The 22,565-nt window shown below is 40.6% G+C and overlaps 1 protein-coding gene and 1 long non-coding RNA gene across 3 annotated transcripts in view; one reads left to right on the top strand and one right to left on the bottom strand.

Annotated features, from left to right (window-relative positions):
- Positions 1 to 4,299: 4,299 nt before the first annotated feature.
- LOC122877507 lies at positions 4,300 to 5,996 on the top strand. Its single transcript, XR_006378269.1, has 2 exons — positions 4,300 to 4,397; positions 4,881 to 5,996. It is a non-coding gene; the product is annotated as an uncharacterized LOC122877507 (long non-coding RNA).
- A 2,736-nt stretch (positions 5,997 to 8,732) lies between these two features.
- faf1 (Fas (TNFRSF6) associated factor 1) overlaps positions 8,733 to 22,565 on the bottom strand; it is a 70,205-nt gene continuing 56,372 nt past the window's right edge. The window contains exons 16-19 of one of the 2 annotated variants that reach the window (XM_044199129.1): positions 22,304 to 22,384; positions 21,192 to 21,269; positions 17,183 to 17,398; positions 8,733 to 9,804 (exon numbers count right to left, since the gene is read on the bottom strand). In XM_044199129.1, the coding sequence (XP_044055064.1) occupies positions 9,721 to 9,804; positions 17,183 to 17,398; positions 21,192 to 21,269; positions 22,304 to 22,384 (459 nt within the window). In that variant the 3' untranslated portion in view covers positions 8,733 to 9,720. Of the gene's footprint in view, positions 9,805 to 10,940; positions 12,642 to 17,182; positions 17,399 to 21,191; positions 21,270 to 22,303; positions 22,385 to 22,565 lie in introns of those variants that run through there. The other variant, XM_044199128.1, reaches the window with a different exon arrangement.

Below are 22,565 nucleotides of genomic sequence, written 5' to 3'. Positions count from 1 at the left end.
CTAACGGAAAGTTCATTTTTTGGAGAAAAAAAATGCATTATGATGGGGATTAAGTTCACTATTATTCCTCCTGGGCCAATTAAAAATGCCCCCCGCGCAATTAAAAGTGACTGTGAGCACTCCAACATTCTTTTAACCACTTCATTAGGCCTATGCATCAAAAAAAAACTATGCGATGCTTTCATTTCTTTCAGGAAGGCTACAGACGAGTGGGTTTTTAACACCCTTTTAAGATCACAACAAAGGCCATGCTTGACCCAACATATGTAGCAGCATGTTTCCGCTGCCCCCGCACCCCGGTGCGGCTTTCTAGCGGCCTCTCCCACTGCCGCTGCCCCGCCTGCAGCCCGGCTGGGCCCGGATCCCCTCCCGCGCTCTCCCGCTGCAGCAGCCGGCTCTGTCACACAGAGGCAGAGGTTAGAGTAGCAGTTAGACAAGGGGCCGCGGAGAAAAGAAACGCACGGGGTTTTTCACACAAGTATTTACACGCTTGACGGGCACACCGAGTAGGCCCGGGCTTATAGACAAGAGGCTGTTAACCTGCCACTTCACACCAGCTCCACTGCGCCGGGGAAATGGATCAAGCTAAATGTATTCCTTTAAGGGCAGAGTCAGGGGAGCAGTGGAGGGTGGGGACACAAAACACACTGTCGAGGAGCTTTATAACCTGCTTTTTACGCTGACATACAACAGTAACATTTAATTAAAGCTTTGCAAATATAGTGTTGATTTTCAATCATATTGGGCGATGATGACCTTATGGAGGCTATAATGTGCACACTATTTTTTTTAATCAAATAATTACACGTGAGGTCTGTAATTAGTCATTATCAACATTTACACTAATTCCTGAGAATTCAGGATCCGTTAGCTTACAAGCAATACCAGAGAGTACAATTTCTCCAGTACAAGGTCCTGTATTCAAAATTTAAGTAAATACAAAAGTAGGCCTATCAGCAGCAAATTGTAGCTACTTAAAATATCAAAAGTAATAAGTGAGTACTCATCATCAATAAAAAATTCCCCCTGAGAGAGTATATTATTATTATTATTATATATATTATATTGCTGGATTGTGAATACAATACACAGTAATGTGTGAGCATTATTTTAATGTTTAATGTTGCTTTTGGTTGAGGTGGAGCTAATTTACTTTACTGTTGGATAGTTTGATCTTTAACTATCAATCATGTTTTATAACATTATATAAAAATCAGAAAAGTAGCTACACCTGTCATAAAGGCAGTAAAAAAAAAGATACAATGGAAATGCTAAGTAAAGTAAGTCAAAGCTGCACTTGAGTACAGGCTACTTGAGTAAATGTACTTAGTTGGAGAATAAACTCTACTGTACTGCGACTGGTTAGTTTGCAGCCTGCCGTCCAGCCGTGCAAAAAGTCACAAAGACAAACAGCTAAATTTCAGCAGGCTTGGCTGTGTGAGGCCATGTGATGCACACACTTGAGCTGAAGAGGCAGAGAGAGGTCTCTCAAGCTCCACTCCTCACCCGCTAGAATAACACTTATTTGTAAATGGGGGATAACCCTGTCATGGCGTATGAATATTTGAAGATTTGAAGGGTCCCTCTCCACCAAAGCTGTTGGCCAGCACTCAGGCAATCTCTCGCTCTCTCTGTCTCTCTCTCTCTCTCTCTCTCTCACACACACACACACACACACACACACACACACACACACACACACACAGAAAAATACCGTTTTTGTGCCCCCGAGGTAGGTTGGCAGGGATTATCTTTGTTTAATGAATGGGCTACAAGTGTTCATCAACACAGCGAGATTATTGGGCTGTCTCGCTCTCCCTTCTGCAAGCCCTATAGTGGCATGTGTGTGTGTGTGTGTGTGTGTGTGTGTGTGAGTGAGAGAGAGAAGGGGGAAAAAAGACAGAGACAGATCTACACACTGCAGCCAATTAAAATGCACTCTCCCCTGCTCTATCCCTCCACATCTGCCTCCTTTTCTCCACCAACGAATGGCGCAGAAAAGAAGGAAGCTCATGAATAGGCGCTCATTGAGATCACAGATGGAGTATGGCTTTCTTTTTGCTAGAAATTTGAGAAACACCATTGTCCCCAATCAAAACTCAATGTGTTCGCCTACAATGGTGCCGGCTTTGAGCCCCGCCGCTTCAATTGGCCTTGTTTTTGAAACTTGAAGTGTTCAGCACAAAGACTTGGCCCTTCTAGATGTCACCACCGCTTCGCTTCAGTGTGTGTGTGCGCGCGCGCACGCACGCACACACACACGCACACAAAGAGAAAAAACACAATTAATATGAAGCTGTAATTACTCCCCTTCACGCCACTGCACCCATTCAGGACCCCACTGGCCCATTTATTGCTTTATCCCATGTGGCTGATAATCCGAATACCACAGGTTTTTATAAGGCCTGTGCAGCGCTGTAAGGAGACAGTCAGATCTGACGTTACTATCAATGAACTGAGCAACCAGCCGGCAGAGGCCGAGGCCTGCACTGACAACACGTTTATAGGCACGAGAAGTTAACGTACCAATGCGATAACATATTAGGAACCATTTTTTAGTCCTATTTGTTTAATAAGTTATTAATAGTTCCGGACTTCATCGGCGCATTAATAGGTAGTAATAGGCCTAACGCACAGCTGTGCGGGTATTTTAGTGTCATTTTCTGCCAACCTTGGAGATTAATTAAAGGTAATAAGACGTTATTAATTTATTTAATTTAATTCTTTCTGAGGAATATTCCCTTCAGCATCACACATGAACAACGCTGATTGATTTCCAGATGGTTTTAAATAGGCTATAAAATTAATAACTTAACGGCAATATTGTCAGTAGGCCTACAGCAGCAGCACCCTGACAAGGCGTCAGCTAAGTATATAGTCTCAGATTTATTCCCCCACATAACATTTCCATTGCAGACTCAAATTCTATAAGATGTCATATGTTTTGGTCCGTTATGCTTAAAAAAAGGGGGAGACCACTTACTTCGATTCAACCAGGTTTGTTTTTCACAGTAAAAACTGCGAAAACAGATCGAACCGTAGCCTACAATTTAAGATAACCTTAAACACAAAAACAAATTAAACAAAACATAATAAATGGCAGCGTTTTCTTAGGAATTGAAAAATACAAATTCAAAGCATATAAATGTAGCCTATATGAAAATGTGATTCCTGTTGAGGGGAAAAAAACAATAAGGAAAGAAAAAAATGAGGGGCTTCAATAAAACAATGTTTGATGGTTTCAGGAGAACGTGGCTGGTCTAAGTTGTCAGGTTGACAGTAAATCCTGATTTATTTGTATTTATTTTGCTGGTTTGTTTTGAATGAGCAATAACACTGACAGCAGACAGCATGAGGGCGAATCCACAGGTCTGCTGCATGGCCGGTCAAAGCTTATAGTACTTCAGTAAGGGCTGCACATGTCTCTTATTAAAAGATGTTAACCCAATAAAACTGTATTGACCTCCAGAGCCCACGTCAGACAGCAGAGAGGTGAAATTCAGCTGCCATATGGCTCTGCTCAAACCAACACACTGATTATATATTAGAATAAAGAATAAGGTTTTCATAATTAAAATAGTAATAAGTAATTAGAATAGAAGGTAAAATTCAGTCAATTTATGTTTTTACCAAATAGTTCAAGGCATTTTGCTGTGGGTATTTTTTCCTGCTGTTATTTGTTGATTGATATTGCCTAGACTTTCTTAGTTTTACCAAACAGGCTGACCAGCACCATGGAGTAAAAGGAATTTAATTTGTTGTTTGTTTGGGAAAAACAAACAATCTTAACTTGTTAATAAGTGTACATGATAAAGCACTGAAAAAGGATCCGGGCATACACATTTGAGCCTTTTAAGAATTTAGACCCATTTCAAAGCCAGATTTTTTTTTTTTTTTTTTTTTTTTTTTTTAAATCAGATTGGTTACATGGCTGCAAGAAAAACATGTTTTGTTTTTTCCAAGATAAAAGTCTTTCCATGTCTATTGTGTCATTAACAAACAGTACTGTGAACAGAGAGAGACGAGAGGGAGAGATGACCCTCCTTTTGTGCCCACCCAACAGTTTAAGCTGCATAGATTCTGTTTCTTTGGGCAGGGCCGGCGTCTCTGAGAAAGTAAACTTGGGGTGACCCTCCAGGTTAGGCCAGTCTGGGATACAAGCGGAGATCCTGTGATTCAGGGAGCCGCCGTGCTCTGAGATCTTAGCGGGTCCCACTTCAGAAGGAGGGAGGAGAGATCACTTGTGTCAGGAATTTTGTTCCCTCGCCAGTGGGCTGCATTCTTGACCCCGGCGGAGCTGGTTAAACATCATGGATGCTTTCCTCTTTTGTCGCCAGAGAATCAAGACAGAAACCTGATGTTGCCACCACTGAATTTGTGGCAGGGAAGCCGGCAGAGTAAGCTCATTACCACACAGACACTTTCTCGTCCCCCTGTGTCAGATTTAAGGGGTGCTTCTTAGAAGGCACTGATTAAGACATCCAGCCAAAGTTTGAGTAATGTGTCAAAAAAGACACTGTCCAAACATTGATGAAGAAAAATTTTTTAAATTATTACAAGTCAAAGTAAAAAAAAATGCGAACCAATGTCTAAAGGCAATAATGGTATACATTTTGATTTTAAAGGATGTTTCATGCACTTACACTTCTTCAAAAAAGGGAAAATCAAATCAGTTTTACTCTCATGAACATGTCAAAAAATGTCATTTAAAATTAATTATTTACTTGAAATAGTGCTTCAGTAATTCTGTTCTGTATTCAATCTTTGAATTCCAATAGGAGAAAGTACTAATTTACCTAATATGTTGACAAAACCCTGTTACACAACTGTCATACTTCTTTCCCTCACACAGTTAATAACCTGATGACTTTTTTCCCCAGTGAAACAAAAACAACTGATGACAAGTTTGGTCAGGTATAAGAGAGGAATATCATTATGTCTCACTGGCATTTCCGACCCTATCACCATCATCAGCTGCAGCGGTACAAAGGAACATGCCTGTGCACACTGCATTCAAAAAGCTGCGTGATAGAAACTGTAATCTCACACTTGAGAGGAGCTGCACTATGTACACTGTTCCCCGAGGAAGACACACTCTGACAGACGAGCAGAGATGCACCTGTCTTGTCTCTTGCATAAACGCACTCGGCTTCACGCTCACTGAGCTCCTTGCCCTGCTTTGACCTCGCCCTCGCCCCGAGCTGCACGTGTCTGTACGGCCCACACACACACACGCACACGCACACAGAAGTCTACAGCCAACTCAATGATCTATCTGTACCCTACATCCCAGTAATACAAATGTCATCCACAGCCATTTAACATTTGCCCTTAGAGCTCTAAGAAAGTTCAGCATTTCCCTTGACTGGGCTCCAACTCTCACTGGTCAAATTCAAGGACTCCCCACTGACTTTCAAGGTCTTGTTTGGTAGAATTAAGGGACTCTACATTGCCTTGTTTTTGGGGGAAGACAAAGTACTGATCAAAACCCTGTTTTTAACACGTCAAGACAAGACATCATGGCCAAATCACTTTTAAACTGAAACAGTTCAGCTATCACACACATTTCCATCACAGGATTTTCTTCAGGATGGAAGTAGTCATGTTGAGAAACATTCATACAGATTTGACACAAGACTTAAACAGTCTTTCTTGATGAACCATATGAAGCTTTTAGCGTAAATTCAGGAAGAAAGATTTCCTCATGAAATCAAATATGATTTTACTGGGTTACACAGGATTTTCTGTCAGCCAGTGAAAGATCACCGAGGGATATTTCAACTATGTTACCTGTTATGTCTTCTTGCTGCCACTGCAGTGAACGCTGCTTCATCTCCTCCATCATTCCCACAGCCAGCCAGAGTCAAGGCCACGTCTACGGCTCCCCAGGGGGATCTCTGAAAAGGCTGCAAATTTGCCGCAACACATGGATTTCATGGACTGAGTCAATGCCAAAAATCTTTTACATTTTTTAATAAAAATCTGCATTTTGCTTACTTCTGGTGTGCTCCTTGATTGAAGTATTTTCAAAACTTCCAAGGCCTCGTTTTCAAGTTTTTAGGTTTTAGAGGTTCATGGGAAACCTAAATTTGACCAATAAATAAAGTTTTAGGTTTAAATAGCCAAATATTTTTCTCCACCTTTCCTAGAAAATAATAATTTCCTGTAGTAACAAATATCAATAGTTAAAAAATAAGGATATTTTTGTCACACCTTGTTTCACAATAATGCATAAACATTACAGGCTAAATATTTTTTAATAAACAGAGAAAGAGAGACAGAAAGTCAAGAGAATTTGTCCTGCAGTGTTTCTTTCTCGCTCTCTTTCAGTGCCTTAAGCAACATCTCTTGTTTGGTCAAAGCTGGGGAAGTGTGGCTGGCTGAGCACATTAGCTCGACTCATTTTTTGCGTGAGAAACAAGACGGCCACAGAAAAACTGACAAACACACACTCATGCTCGAGGATGCTTGGGTGATATACTCACCGTGTGTATCACACAAGTAGTCCCAGTTTTTATAACTTGCTTTACCAGAAACAACTACATGGTTGAGAATGACCTTTTAAAACGTTTTGAGACTCCTATTTTCTAATAATAAACACCACAGGATTTGATGGCAGTACTCACAGAGAGATTCAGGAGATAATTGTCTATTTCACCCACAAGGATTAAGTTGAAGCTCGCAGAACTCCCATTTGAAACTAGACTAACTCAAAACATCTTAAACAGACTTGGTTTCTGCCACTTGTTTAATCTAGATTAATCTAAAACAGTTCATAAAGAAGATTTAAACTACCCTGGGACCAAATAGGGTATTAAATTGTTCCCCTAAAGCAGTGGTTCTCAAACCTTTTCTGTCACCCCCCCCCAATATGAGGCTACTTTTGTGTCTTTATTATGCAATCAAACAGAATAGGTTTGAGAGCAAAACTTTCCACACTGCAAGCAAAAATAGTTTCATTGCAAACAAAATGAATTGTTGATAAGAAATGTATTACTGCAAATCCAAAAGTTTTGCTTGGACCTACACTGAAAGATGTAACTAAATTTAAAGCCATCTTCATTAAAAGTAACTAAGTATTTCATAATTCAGCATATTCTTTTTCCCCCAGAAGAACTAAAGTTGTATAAATCGAAGGTTAGTATTTAAAACACATTGTAACTGAATATTCTCATCATTGCTGTTTCCAAGATAGAACAATGTATGTCCCATACAAACACTTAAGCAACTAAACAAAAGGAGATATCAAAGATCCCTCCACTAATCTGCTAAAAAGACAAAAACTTTGGCTTGTCTTGAATAATTTAAATTAAAAACAAATTTTTATTTTTGTATTGCCTAAAACTGCTTTTTGACCATTTTTCTAAAAAAAAACACCCAAACACACAATCTTACACATTAGCAACTAAAAGCACTTCAGTCTGCTACCTACTTTCTAACAATGTATGACTGTCAGGACCATGTTTAATGTGGGAATTCGCACTGAGAAGAAAACATGCAAATGCATACAACTTTGTCATTTCTCTAGCTGAAATTATTTTAAGACTCCTGAAGAGTAAAAAGTGCACATTTGGGGGTCTACTGTGCACACCCTGTCACAACAACATCCCTACCTTGCATTTAGCCGGAATTCAAAATATTGCATGCTATCCCTATCTCCCTGTCCCCCCCATGTTTCCCATCGGTGTCCATTGTCAACTATAAAAGAAAGAAAATGTCATAAATATAATCTATGAAATGTCAACTTGGTGCTTCTCATTGAACCCCTGTCCAAATGTATTCTTGTCCCGCCTCTGTAGCATTTTTCCCCCCTGAAGGAGTTTGTTTATGGCGCTCACTCTGCTGGAGTTCTGAAACTTTGCCTTTAGCTGACAGAGGAGCCGTGCTACAGATGGAGGGCTAAGCTGGTGTGATCTCTCCTCGCTGAAGGCAGGAAATTAGCTGCGGTGTGGCTGATATTACCAGGTGGCGTTTGAGTGAGAATATTAAAATATTTGTTAAGAGAAGTATGTAAGAGGTCTGCCAGTACATATCTAAACTTTGGTATCTGTAAAAACTGAAACTGCACAACCTGGGCAAGATTGGCACCATGTTCAGGTTATCTTGACTCAAGCTGCGAGTTCTGTGATGTGTGAGCCTCTTGTTTTGTCGCTCACAGCACAGACATTAATAAATATCAATAGGAACACCAGATACTGTGAACTCTAGCAGCCAGTGTCACAGAACTGCCTTTGTGATTTACTTTTTTTGACACAGACTTTGGTTTCTGGTGTCTCACCGGTTTAAAGCAACGGACTCTTTGAGAGTCCGTTGCTTTAAAGAGAGCAGATTTCATAGCTAATCAAGAAACCTCAGATTTGATAATACTGAAATCTCTAACTCACAAGAAAAACCCCCAAACATAAACCCAAAATGTCAAATATATGTTTTGTATATATATATATATATATATATATATATATATGTTTTTATTTTTAATAGAACTATAAACCTGCTTTTATCCCCTAATACCCCCCAGAGAAATGTCATGATATAGAAATTGATATTGATTTGTAAGTTTGATATAAAATCAGGTGATCTTCCATCAACTCTGGAGCCTAAAATAAAGATGTATATGCCCTTCATAACAAACCTTTGCATAACTTAAGAAAATCTAAAGACAAACATATCACGTGTGTGTGTGTGTGTGTGTTTGTCATGACGTGTTTCAACAGATTTCTGGGCGAGACAAATTGATGTTCATATTCATATATTTTATATAATGTATATCAAACTAAAACTAATACAGCATCAAACTTAAAAAGGATCAAGAGAAAAAAAAAAGGAAAAAAAAGATTTGAAAACTGAGCAATCTGTTGGCTTGTGGAGCAGTGGATGTTAAAACCAGGGGGAGCGGAGAGTGAGGGGGCACTGCAGATGCTGCAGGTGCCCCTTCATGTCTCATCCCTGCGGCAGACAGCGGACGGAGGGGTGCAGGAGTGGGAGATGGGGCAGAGGAGGGCAGAGAGGGGGTGGAAAGTGAAGTTTTGGAGGGTTAAGGGGGTAACTACAGGTGGAGATGAGACAGCCCAGACTTCTGCCAGGCGACATCTCTTCTTGCTGTTTATTTATTTTTAGCATTTTTTTGATTTCAAACACAAAAACCATGTTCTAAAAAAGCAGCCTTGGTGTGTTGAATGTGGAAACAAGGGGAACAAGTCCATGTTTTGTTTTGTTTTTTTCTGTGACAAAGATTTGTCTACTCAGTCTCTCAATGATGTTATCGTACTGTGTTGTGTTGTGACAGAAAACCATGACACAGCAGTTGGGAACGTGAAGTTGTGAAGTGTGTGAGTTGAGTGAGAGACAGAGAGAGTGAGAGACAGAGAGAGAGAGAGAGAGAGAGAGAGAGAGAGAGAGAGAGAGATTTAGGGGGAGGTGAATGTTTGGCTATGTGCTTGTGATACTGTCTTTGCTCCTCTGTGCAACACGTGTACACTAGGCATTCATGTGCCACGACCAGGCCGAGGGCAGAGAAGCTTACTTGCACTTGTGTGTCACTGGATGTGCATGCCAGTGTGTCTATGTACGTCTGGGAGGATGGTTTTGTGTGTGTGTGTGTGTGCATGTGTGAGTGTACTGCAGGCCCAGACTGGTAGGGCCCATACTCAGTGACTAGTGTGTGTCCAGCCAGTTCATCAGTCAATCAATCGGTCCTCTCAGCTATCAGAGGGCCAGTTTCTATTCTTTAGCCTCCAGGAAGAGCGTCTCCTGCGGAAACAACTTGGCTTCCAGCAGAGTTGACCCTGGTTCCAACTGGGTGATCTGAGAGGAAACAAGGTGGGGGTGGGAGGAGTAGAGGGAATATGTTAGACCATCTGCAATCACATGGCTTAATGCAAGGGCTACAACTAATGATCATTGATTATTATTGTTGACTAATCTGACAGTTTTAAAAAATGGCAATAAAATGTCAGAAAATAATGAGAAATGCACAACTTCCCAGATCCCAAACTGTCATCTTCAAATTGATTGTTTAGTTCAACCAACAGCCCATAGCTCAAATATATCAAATTTACAATGTAATAAAACAGAGAAAAGCAGCAAATCTAGAACCAGCAAATGTTTGGTATATAAAAAAAAAAAATCATCTAATTTGTTGGCATACAATTTTTATGCCAATGGACTAATCCATCAATTGACAAACTGTTTCAGCACAACTTATTGCCTTACATTTTTCTCCTGTTTTGGCCTTCCAGCCACACTGATCTGCCATTTTCCAAAACCGTAAGAGATCTTAACCAAAGTGCTTAGCAAAGTGGAGAGAAACACCAATCTTAGCAACAACACTGTTAGACAAAATTGTATGACAGCCCAATACAAGGGGCAATGCCACACAAGCAATTATGTTAAATCTCCAGTTTACCAAAATATCTAAACCTCTTAAATGGTGTTTTCAAATTTATCCATATTAGTGTGGACAAGGCCTCAGTCACTCTGCGCTACTGAAATCTCTTGGTGATTGTCTCACCACACATGCCCTGCGATCCAGACTGGAGAACAGTGTAGCTTTACTATGTTCACTGAATGTGTGTGTGTAAGGGAGTGTGTACAGCGTGTATTATTCTAACATCATGTTTTTAAAAAAATCTAGGCAGTAATCTGAGCAGCTAGAGCTTTGTTTTCCTAAAAGGACCATAAGGTTTGTTTTCTTAAAAAGGCTCCAAGCCAGAACAAACTGATGAAGGTTACAGGACAGGAGACAGAGAGAGTGTGTGTGTGTGTTGTAAAAGCTCGTTGGTGTGTATGTACTTGCTACATAGTGAGGACTGAAACACGTTTTTTGCCTACAGAGTGAGGACATTTTTGGAAAGTGAGGACATTTTGGCCGATCCTCACAACTTCAAAGGGCTGTTTGAAGGTTAAGACTTGGTTTTAAGGGTTAGGTTAGGATTAAGTTATGGTGAGGGTAAGGGTTAGGGTGAGGCATTTGGTTGTGATGGTTAAGGTTAGGGTAAGGGGCTAGGGAAAGCACTGTGTCAATCACGGTCCTCACAAAGACAGTGGGGGGGGGCTAATTTCAGCTGTGACAAAGGTCAAACAGGAACGTAGCTGATGGTGTAGAGGAGAGAAACATTTATCTGTGTTCAATACTCTGCACAACAGCTAAGCAGAGCAATAATGCAGTACCACCCACAACGGAGCTGATTGAGTTAGCCGACATGAAGGGGGTCTGACCTATGTTTTTTAAAACAGGACAATCTGACTCTCTCTCCGACACCCACCACCACTGTGAGCCTCTTAGCTTATGTGAGCTAATCACTGGAGGGGTTATGTTACACCGGGCCAATCTAACACCTGGGCTGAATGGGTGAGGTGGTGTGACACAGAGATGTGTCCAGGGCTTATCTGATGACTGCTGCGTCAGCCCCTCTGATTAGGGCTCCTATTCTAACCTCACAGGGGGATAATTAACCAACTCCCTGTACCTGCTGTAGAAGGTCAGAGGGCAAGCTAGCATGGTAAAGGTTGACCTCACAACAAGCAGAGTGATAGGCCTGAGGGAGACTATAGTAGGGAATGACATGTGAACTCGTGACCGTGAACCACAACTTCACCTGCACTCACCTTCTGTAGAATATGGAAGTGTCCTATCAATCTTATTAGTGGTACTTTTAAAAAGTTAAAATCCTAATAAATGAACACATCACTATAAGCAAAAGAGAACCTCTAACTTTGATTTTGGTCATTTTTAAGTTTTAACTTCTAAAGAGGAATTATTGAAATCCTACCCTCATCTGTGCAATTAGAAAAACTGCATTGTAATAAACATCAAATCTGTGTTAGCTCCTGAAAAACTGTAATTTGAGACAGAACGCATTGATATGAGTAAACACTGAAAATAATTAAAACAATCTACACATATAAACTTGTGTTAACAACAAAATCTGTAAAACTACAGGATGCTCAAGAACTCTGAGAAAAGGGTGAGAAAAGAAAAAAAAGTTAAAAAAAAAAAGAAAATTAGGGGAAGGTGAGGAGGACATATCAGCATCAGACAACCTATCCATCTCCCATGGGTGTTTGGAAATGTCACACCACGTGCACGTCGGCGGTCTTTGACTCCATGTTTTTCATCTCCTTGTCCTCATTTCAACGTGTCATTTAGACTGTTGACTTTTCAGCAGGGTCCCGGGGAGCCCGGTGCGGGCAGGGAGGGGCTGCCACATCAACCTTATGCCCCTCACCTCGTCAGCTGCCTCGTAGCACAGCGGGGAGCGAGATGCCATGAAGAGAGGTAAAATGGTTTGTGTGTTTTGATGACTGTGTGTGTGTTTGCTGTAAACATATTCCATCCCAACGGTGGGGGAAAACGACCAACAGGGCTGCTGCGCTCCTTTTCCCACCTCTGGAGCAGCGCGTCGCAAATGGCTGCCATGCTAATGAACCTGACAGGCTGTTGTGACACCACAGCATCAGGTAGGAGTAAATGAGGCTTTGGGGTGGAGCAGGTGTGTGTGTGTGTGTGTGTGTGTAGACGTGTGTCTGTGGACTACATATAAGCGTGTTTGTGGATGTGTGAGCTCTTTGTGAATTTGGGATGAGAGTTTGTACTCGTAGTCCACCAGGGAGAGACGACGGGGGGAGAGCAGCATCTGACTCTGAAAAAGAAAGTAGGGAAACAAGATGCCACACTGACACAGGAGACGGGCGCCATCGGTGATTGTTTACATTGTTATCCAATTAACAGACCATAAGCATGGAGGCATCTGTCAACAAACAAAGCTGTTGTTTTTCCTCTGCTCTGCCTAAGCCATATTCTCTCCTCCTGTGCCTACACAACATACATACATACATACATACATACATACATAAGACAGACACAATCTAGCTCTCTGCTTTGCAGTTTGCTTTTAACCTTGAGTCAATATAATTTTCATCAGCCAATTTAGATCAAATCAATCTGCTGAATTAGGAAACTGTCTAACTATTTTAAAAGTTGAAATTAATTTTAAAAGACTAAATAGCATTTGTGGGAAAAAAGGTTTTCCAGTTGTTAATTAAAAATACACAAATGAACAGAATAAAAACTGAATTTAACTCTGTCTGCCTGAAGCAAAACCTAAAGAGGTAATACAATATCTGGAAGCTCAGCATTAAAAAGCCTAATTTTAAAACTGGAACCAAATAAAAAGACAGATGGTGCTTCTCTGCAAACTTTGATATTTTGTCTTTATTTCCCTGAAAAATTGTATGACATAAAATAATCAGCTAATATCAACCCCATGTATTTGGCATTACCAAACAGCAGATTTCAACGGTTAAAACCACATAATTATCACTTAATGTGAAGTTTAAAATAAATACCACAATTGTAAGTCACTTGATTCAAATGAATAAAACACACTGATAACAGAGGGGGCGACACTAAGCAACGCTCAGCAGTGAAAGAAAAGAAAGGGAAAATAAACACAGGCCCTCAAGATGTCCGCTTCCAACATAATCAAACGTGCAGCTGAAATAACGCATTTTTAATGAAGCCATTACAGGGCCTACTATGTTAATTAAAACCAAATAACTTGTCTGTTTTAAACTAGTGTTGTCAAGTGTTTATTTGGCCAATTACAAAAGCAGTGGGAGATCATTATCTGCTGCCAGGAGCGTTGACAACACGTAGCGCTGGGGCGTGAACAGAAAAGAACAGACTAGAATACGGTACTTCAAAGGGAGAAATGCACCGCACAGACTGGACGGGGGGTAGGACTGAGGGAAAAAAAACCCAGAAAAACGGGGAATGGGGAAGAAGAGAAAAGGAGAAAGCAAACAAAGTGAGAGAAAATAAGACAGATTAGTTTAGAAGAGTTTATGCTTTAAAAATATATTTTAAAGTGTATTTTTTAAAGGGTAAAAAAAGAGAGGGATTTGGGGGAAATAGTGAGAACGCTCATGGAGAAGGATACAAAGGATGGAGAGCTAAACAAGTATAATTGCAAGAGACAGGGACAGTGTAAGCAGGGAGGTAGAGGGGCAGGAAGAGAAGGAAAGAGGAGGGAAAAGGGACACAGAGGGAGGGAAAGCTGGAAGGAAGAGGAGACGGAGAGGGCTGAAGGTGAGGCCCTGAGATCCTTAGGATAAAACTCAGCTTTTAACACTAACGTTTAACCTCTAGACATGTTTGAAGACATGTAAAAACACTCTGCTTGAATAATATTTTGTGTCTGATATGGTTTTTCCACAAAAAAAGTTCAATTACCTCATTAAAAATTCTTAAAAACTACTCCTTGAAAAATGTGTGTGCACTAGACGTTGCAAGTTTCCACATCACACTTATGTGAGTTGCATATTGAACGACGATGTGATGTCACAAAGTCAGGCTCATACATCCACGTGTTGAATTGAGATTTAAGGTGAGCACAATAAAACATCTATATATCTATCTATCTATCTATCTATCTATCTATCTATCTATCTATCTATCTATCTATCTATCTAAAAATATGAAAACTACCTTCTGGTGTCAAACTCTGCACATACATCAATCCATGCTCAGAGATGAAGCAGAGTCCCAATTCAGCTCTATGAAGCTGTGGGTTTGTGTTATGTGGAGAGAATATTATAAGAATAGTCCTGAGGAAGCAACTTTGAGAAACCACCGTAGTTCTTCCTGTCAATACGATTCTTTCAGATAGCAGGACAAGAAAAACAAAACACACCGCTATAACAGATGTAAAATCTATTTCAGTACAATGCACTGCTTCTTCTGTGCCACTGTTTATTTTTTCTGCATCTCAGGTTTTGTCTAAGAATTATTCGGGCGAGTTCACTGACAGAGCTGGAAGAAGGATTAGGAGAAGGTGAAATAGAGTACAGTATCACAGTGAGAAAACTAATACGCCGGTTTGACAGTGTTTGGGTGTCTATGAGCAGCCAGGCAGGAAGAGCCGACTGACGATTATTATACTGGCAGTCTAAACATGTTCACCGCGAGCTGAAGGAAGAAGACCTCAGGCCTTTAAACAGTGGTTTGTGCTCAACAAGTATCAAAAGGAAAAGGAGGAAATTCTTGAATGAAAAGCTGAAAACTGAAACACTAAAAGTCTCCCCCTCCTTCCTCAAACTCGCTGACAGTCATAGAAACGGAGAAAGGGTTAGTTCCCTGAGCACGGCTAAGCCTAGTACAAATGATGCCAGTGTAAGGCCTGCTGTAGTGCTGAAGAGATAAGCCACTGATACCAAATGTTGAGGAAGAGACTGAGTCCAAAAATTGGAGACTAATAGACACTTATCCGCAAAGCTACAGGAAAGTGGAAAAACCCTGAATCAAAGACATGTGATCTGGCTCTGATGTTTTATCTCAAATTGTCAAAAGTTGTTTTACAAATGGGAATAAACCTGTGTTACCAGACTTACTAACTCACAATATAGCCCTTTCCTCTGGTCAATAATGTTGTAGTTTTAAGCAAAAATATACAACACTTCATTTTCTCAAGTTGGATTGAGTAGATCCACTGATTTGTGTTACAGCTGAATGAATGGAAATGAAGTAAGGCAGGCTGACGAGGAGGGACATAGCAAAAGAAATAGTGACACTGCACAAAGCTGCTGAAAACTAGAAAAGGGAAAGAAGGTTTCAACAGTTGTGCAGTATTACAAATGCAATAGTGGTCTATCCTCCATCCTCTGATCCTGGCAGAGCAACAGTGAGAGCGTCTGGACGGGATGGAGGCTTTCTATGCTCCCTCTCATTTAATTACAACACAGAGCTGCAGGATTAGACAGGGGCCTGTGTTCACAGCCTCATACTGGCACTACTACAGAGCTGCTTCCCTCCTCTCTTTCCCCAAATCTCTCGCCTTTCTGTTTTCTGGAATTATCTCCCATCTTCTTCTTTTTTAATATCTTCTCCACTTGTCGTCTCTATCCTTTTCTCCTTCAGACTGTTTCTCTGATTAAATCTTTTCTTTGTTTAAGCTTTTGTCTTTTCTGTTCTCTTTTTCAACTAGTTCTGCAGTCACCATCCTCTTCTCGCTTCTCTACCCCTCTAATCCTCCCATCCTGTTTTTGCCGGAATTTCATCTGCGATGCAGACACATCTTTATCTCTGTCTCAAACACATGTTTACTCTTGATTATAAAGAGACAACTGTGAATCCTTTAAGTGACAAAGTTGTGAGCGGGGCATGTGTTTGCTTGAAAATATTTGTGCATGTGTTGAAGTGTGTGATTGTGCCGAAATGAAGAGTGTGAGCTGCGCGTTAATGTGTGTGTTAGTTGGAGGTGTTTGTGCCCCAGTGGTCTCTACAGACTACGATGGCACACTGCCTGGGCAAGTCTACACACACACACACACACACACACACACACACACACACACACACACACACCTATACAACCACCAGCACCCACTCCTCCACATGCACTCCTCTCTTGATTAATGGAAATCCCATTTTTGTTTCCAGCAGCATGGCTAATTAAACTGGTAGTTAAAACAGTGCTCATTAGCTCACTACCACAGAGCGCGCCGACCAAGCCCTCTAATATCTAGCTGTAGCTGGCAGAGGGCTGCTGGGCGTCAGCAGAAGAGCCATAGAGAATACTACTGTTAGTGCTGACAACTGTATCCTAACACAGTCATAGTGTACTGTATTCACAATGGACTGATACTAATTAATATTCACTGAATAATATGAGTGCACAGGTGGATGGATAAACAGTTGGCTTAACTTGCCTCAATCACAGGTACGAGTAAACAAAAACAGTGCTGCTGCAGCTCACAAACAATAAAAACAATAATTAAAAAAAGCAAGAAAAAACTAAATCATCAATCAGCCACAACAGATTGTCTTTAACTGTTGTTCCTGCTGCTCTCCACTCACAGCCATAGCCTGACGTTCAGCCCAGGCCCGAACGGAAAAGCCAATTACAGCTGTGGATCTCTCCAGCAGAGATGTGAGCTGTGGCCGAGAACCCTTCATAACCTGCTGCTACTCTTCTGCAGTAAGGACGAATTTAGCACTTGTTTGTGTGTTATGAAAGACAGCACAAAATGAGATTGGACAACAGGATAATTCAACTCCCATCTTAGTGAAAAGTCTTTCCCTCTCAGCTTAGATGTGTTGGACTTTTAAAGCCCTTTCAATGGACACATTATTTTGTGAACATGCATTTGCTTTCTCTGTAAGAGAGTAAGATATACAACTCACATTTCTACGAGGGAAGGTGGTGAGGAGTTTGAACTCTTCAAAGGGGTATCCCTTGGAGGCCACAAAGTCGAAGAGGACCTGGAGCTTACAGCTGCCCAGGAAACGTCTTTCCAGAAACTCGCCACTTGGTGTGCGGATTCGCAGTTTGCTGATTTGCTCTCCTGAATCCTCATCGGGCTCTGGCGGTAGGGACTGCTCCAATGACAAGCGGATTGCCTGCAAGAAGAGGTGGAGAAAATAGAGTATTTTGGTCAGTACAGGACATTGTGGAGACATCTCATAATCACTAAAAGTGTGTCCAGATTTCTATTATGCAAATGACCTAATTGTTTAAAAGTGGATTTCCTTGTTTGTAGAGGACAGAGGTTACATAGGAATCATGAATTCTTTGTGATCACACTGGACGAGTGTAGATGATAAAGTTGCAAATACAAGCTGAGGACTCCTCCAACTCTTAGACAGTTTTTCCTCACTTCACAAAATGATGCATACTCTATTCCGTGCATAGTAATACATTAAATGAATCATGGAAATGAAGAAATGAAGATGTGTTGAGTGAAGGCAGAGATGCAATTGTTTTCTTCAAGCCTATTAGCATTACTTTATAAGTCTCTACATGTTTTTTTTAATTTTACAGTTTGTTGACAGCAGAGTCAGCAGTCAGTAATATTGTGACAGGTAGCAAAAATAAAAAAGTTACAAAATTTGTGGGGAATTCATGAAAAGGAGAACAAATGCTTTCCTGATAAATTATTCTCTAATTTAGCTTGTTTATTTGTTTGCACATTTAAATCACCATGGTAAAAGACACACAATCATAAAACTTAATTAAGTGCAGGAGAAGAAGGAAGCCAAAAAGTCCTCTGGAATACGAGAAAAAAAAAGAGATTCAATAAAGTGTACCTATAAAAAATGTGCCCTGTCTCTCTGTTTATAGTAAATTTAAACCAGAGATTAAACAGTAACACTGGCAGTTATGAAGATGACGACACACTATCCAAACAAGTATGAATGACAAGCCAAGAAGTTGATTGCAGCACTGTTGCCTTGCATTAATTAAAGGATCTTCTTGTCCTGAGAATGTTATTAAATTAGTTGCCCTGTGTCTCACCCTGTTCCCTAAAGCCTGGTGTAGCTCAGAAGGTTGCCAAGTAGCATTTCAGTACGTTAAAAACAGCCAAGGATATTCCTGGTGCTTCATGCTTTCTTGCTGTTGCTCAGTCTTTTAGGGAAACCTGAGGTTGTGCCTGTTGAATATCTCAGTGTCTACCACAGATAGTTTAAACTCTTGTTTCATAAGAGCTGATAGCTTAATTTACACACATAAATTTGGTAATACTGTCTACACCAGAGTGAGAGTGGTTATCTAGCACAAAGACAACCATTGACTGTCATCTTCCACAGCAAAGCTAATCAGCACTCCTGTGCTCTAAAAAACGCGCTTCAGCCACTCCCTCGAGCCTTCCTCTTCTTTCAGCTCCTGCCCCTTACCTCCTCCTCCCCGAGCTTGTTGTTCCTGTTTGGCCAGCCGGGGAGCATATGCTGTGACAACACGCCCCGGCTGTATTTACACACCATAATGCAATTATATTTCATAAGAGTGTACAACAGTAGCTCATTAGCAGCTTCTGGTGTTGGGTGGGTAGGGTAGCGCGCGTGCCGCTCCACCATCAGCTCCCTCAGGTATAGGAGCTGACGCTGACTGAGTTAAAGCGGCCCCTGGGGACAAACTTACACACTCCTTTCTGTTATATGTGTGTGTGTGTGTGTGTGTGTGTGAGTGTGGTGGTGGACATACAAATGCAGACAGTCAACCACAGACACAAGCATAAACCCACACAAGTGAGAGAGTCCCTAAAGAAACCACAGGACACACGTCTGGTCGAGCCTCGGGCCCAGGCTGCTCCACACAAATAATCAGAAGCATCTATCCGTTCATTATCTGCCTCTCCAGCTCCGCTCGGCTACCCACAGAAAGCAAACAGATGACGGATGTGTGTGTGTGTGTGTGTGTGTGTGTGTGGAGGGATGTACCTGACAGCCACACAACTGTAAGACCCCCTGAAGGAGGTAAATAGTAATGTCAACCCACCCCACCCACCAAAATTCACCAGCTCCTACTTTCATCTCACTCTTCTTTGCACAAAGGCACAAAATCAGAGAAAGCATTCCCACTAGCATTTTCCGCTCTCTGGTGGCAACTGATGTTTTTGTTGTGCCTGCAGTTTAACTCATAGGATTTAGCTGAAAACTGTAAACAACAAAAACCAACAAATTATCTTGAGTTCAAAGGTAAAAACAGCTTACGTGGTAGGCTCTTCACCTTCTCAGCTTGAAGAGTTAGAGTGCAACAACATTTTAGTTTTATGATATGAAAATATTCATTAATGTTATTGTTAAACAACAAATCAACAAAACAAAAATGTCACAAATGTAGTTGGGTATGAGAAGTCTGTTTACGGTAAGTGATAACATGGTAAGTCAGGAAAAGTAAAAGTAGCAGCTGCCACCGTGAACTGTTTAGATGAAGAGCAGCATCCGTAATGTAAATACTAAAATCCAATGTTAACTTGTTTACTTGAATAGGAATACGTAAATGACACCTTTGCTTTTGTTTTTTTAAATCAAATATAAATGTTCTCCTACTTTATCTATTGTAGAAAATGTAATGTTCGATTCAAGCTGTTACAAGCAGCTAGCGAATTATTGCTAACTTCTTCAACTGTTCTTCTTACATTATTGGTATTTAAACTTTTGGTGGTTTCCTATGTATGCTGTAGTATATGTTTTTTTATATATATATATATTATTATTATTATTCTATTGTATTAGTCTATTTCCATCCAAAAAACAAACAATTAAAGCAATAAAAGGAATTGCTCAAGATTGGAATCAATAAGAAGAATAATTGAAGAAATTAAAATTTCAGAAAATTCTTCCATGCCTGTTCCCAGTTTTCTTTCCACCTGTCTGTCAGTGCATCTGTGGACCTAAGCTCATCAGAACTAGACGTACACACAACAAAATGCAGAAAGAAATTTAAGTTGCCATTGTCTGGGTCCAGCAGCTCTTGTTGGCTCTCATATTTATGAATATCTAGACTGTAGCACAAGCACAACACTAGTATGTTAGCACAGGAGACCCCATGGAAACCAATGAGCTTGGGCAGAGAAAATTGATGTAAGTAGGAAACACGAGGTCATAGTGGCTATTGTTGTTTAAAATAGACAAGCGTGCACACACGGTTTGGTTAGTGGACTACTGTGATATAATTAAGAAGGCCCGGCCCGGAGATCTTTTGTTGTTGTCTGTTTAACTTAAGTGACAAATCACCTGAGCGAGCCAGGTCACCCAATACCTCTCAGTGCCCTCAGGCGCTCTGCTGTTGAGTAAACAACAATCAGTGAGGACTACACTGTATTACTATAGACTATATTACAACATTGGTACCATCCTGACAGACAATTTTTGTTTTTCCTGCATGCGTGACAGTGTGTCTGCCTGTGTGTGTTTTTGTCCCCTCTTCACATACAATAATTGTTTTCAAGTGAATATGTGTGTTTGCTTAGGTTGTGTGTGTGTTTGTGCACAAGCCTGTGTACATGAGTTGCCTCAGTCTTTTGTTCACTTGGATTTCAATATGAGGTTGTGTGCTATACCAATGTAAAGCAGTTAAAAAGGACAATAACTGTGTGTATGTAAAGTGACATTAACAGGGATGGGCCTCACTGTAATTAGGATATTTCACTCTTCTGAAATGGCTGTATACCTGTTCACCCACACTACACATGCTTCACTGACTGGCAGGCAGGCTTCACCAAAACCACAGTCTAATTGACTCATTATTGTGAAGTGAGAGCAAGATAGATAAAAAACGACAGCACAATGGCACAATCACTGAGCGCTGGCAAAACACATCACTGTTCTGCATTGCACTGATAAAATTGGAATATTAATTTAGGTAATTTGCATAATGTGAGCGTGATGTGTGTATGGCTGTTCTTCTCACCTCCTTCTCCTCCTCCTGCTCCTTCCTCATCTGTTCCAGGCGAACCTGCTCAGCCTCTTCTCTCTCCTGGGCTTCTCTCTGATAAAAGAAATAAATGAATTGGGATGAATCAAATGGGATGTAACAGCAGAATCAAAATCAAAATACCAAGTGATGTGCAATGCTGAAGATTGGTTACTATGTTTCCCACAGGTTGTCAAGTTTTTTTTTAATAATTCTTACTGATATTTCATCAGAGATCCAAGTAAGTAAGCTCCATGTCTCTAGCACAAGTGAATGACATTACACAAAATCTGAGTAAAGTAGCAAATCCTCACATTTGAACAGCTGGATCGAGTGATTTTTTTACTTGATAAAGGACTTTAAAAGATTATCGGTCGATTATCAAGATAAATGATAAAGATCATTTATCAAATAATCAAGTAATTGTTTCAGCCCTAGGGTCATTGTATTTGATTAATAGGCTTTTTGTGCTCAATAGCATTAAAGATCCAGTGTGTAACATTTAGAAGGCGCTATTGGTAGAAATGGAGTATAATATTTCTAAATATGTTTTCATTATTTTATAATCGTCTAAAAATAAGAATCGTTGTGTTTTCATTACCTTAGAATAAGCCATTTTTGTATACAGAGGGAACGGGTCCCCTTCCACGGAGGTCGCCATGTTGCACAACCATTACTACAGTAGCCCAGAACGGACAAACCAAACACTGGCTCAAGATCGGGCCTTTTGCGTTTTTCACAGCTACCGTAGTTTCTCCTACACGCTTGGAAGGGGAGGGTGATCCCAGCCGTATTCAAATGGTTGCAAACTGCAATTTCACCGTTAGATGCCACTAAATCCTACATACTGGACCTTTAAATCCTGAAAACGACAGCAGCAACTGTAGTGTAACTGACTGTGTTAATACACAAATTAGTTAAAATTGTACAAAAAGAAAATGGAGGTGATGCCTGTTTAAAAAAAAAAACAACATTAAATCATAGAAGTGGTGCTTATGCTTTTTTAGTTAAATCCCAAAATTATATGATGTACATTTACTGTCTAGTATACCATAACTAACTCAGGGCGCAGTGATTCAAGTAGACAATTTGTTTTATTTTGAAAATACCTTTTTACGGTCAGCCTCTAAAGACAGACGGTAGGCCTCGTCCTGTTCTCTCTTCACCGTCTCTCTTGCCTCACGCTCATCCTGGGTGGAGAGAGGGAGAAAGAAAGTGGGGCCCATTAACTAACAACATAATAAAGGACACACAAGGACAAAACATCTAAGCTGAGATGCCGAGTGTGGGAGACAGAAAGAACCAAGCTAAAAAAAAAATGCAGCATGTCAAGTGTGGTTACGTACAAACACCAGGTATGAAAGAGTAGCA

Source organism: Siniperca chuatsi, linkage group LG6 (genome assembly GCF_020085105.1).
Source record: "Siniperca chuatsi isolate FFG_IHB_CAS linkage group LG6, ASM2008510v1, whole genome shotgun sequence".
Taxonomy (NCBI): domain Eukaryota; kingdom Metazoa; phylum Chordata; class Actinopteri; order Centrarchiformes; family Sinipercidae; genus Siniperca; species Siniperca chuatsi.
Note: the sequence above shows the minus strand (reverse complement) of the source record. Positions and strands in the feature narration are given on the sequence as shown.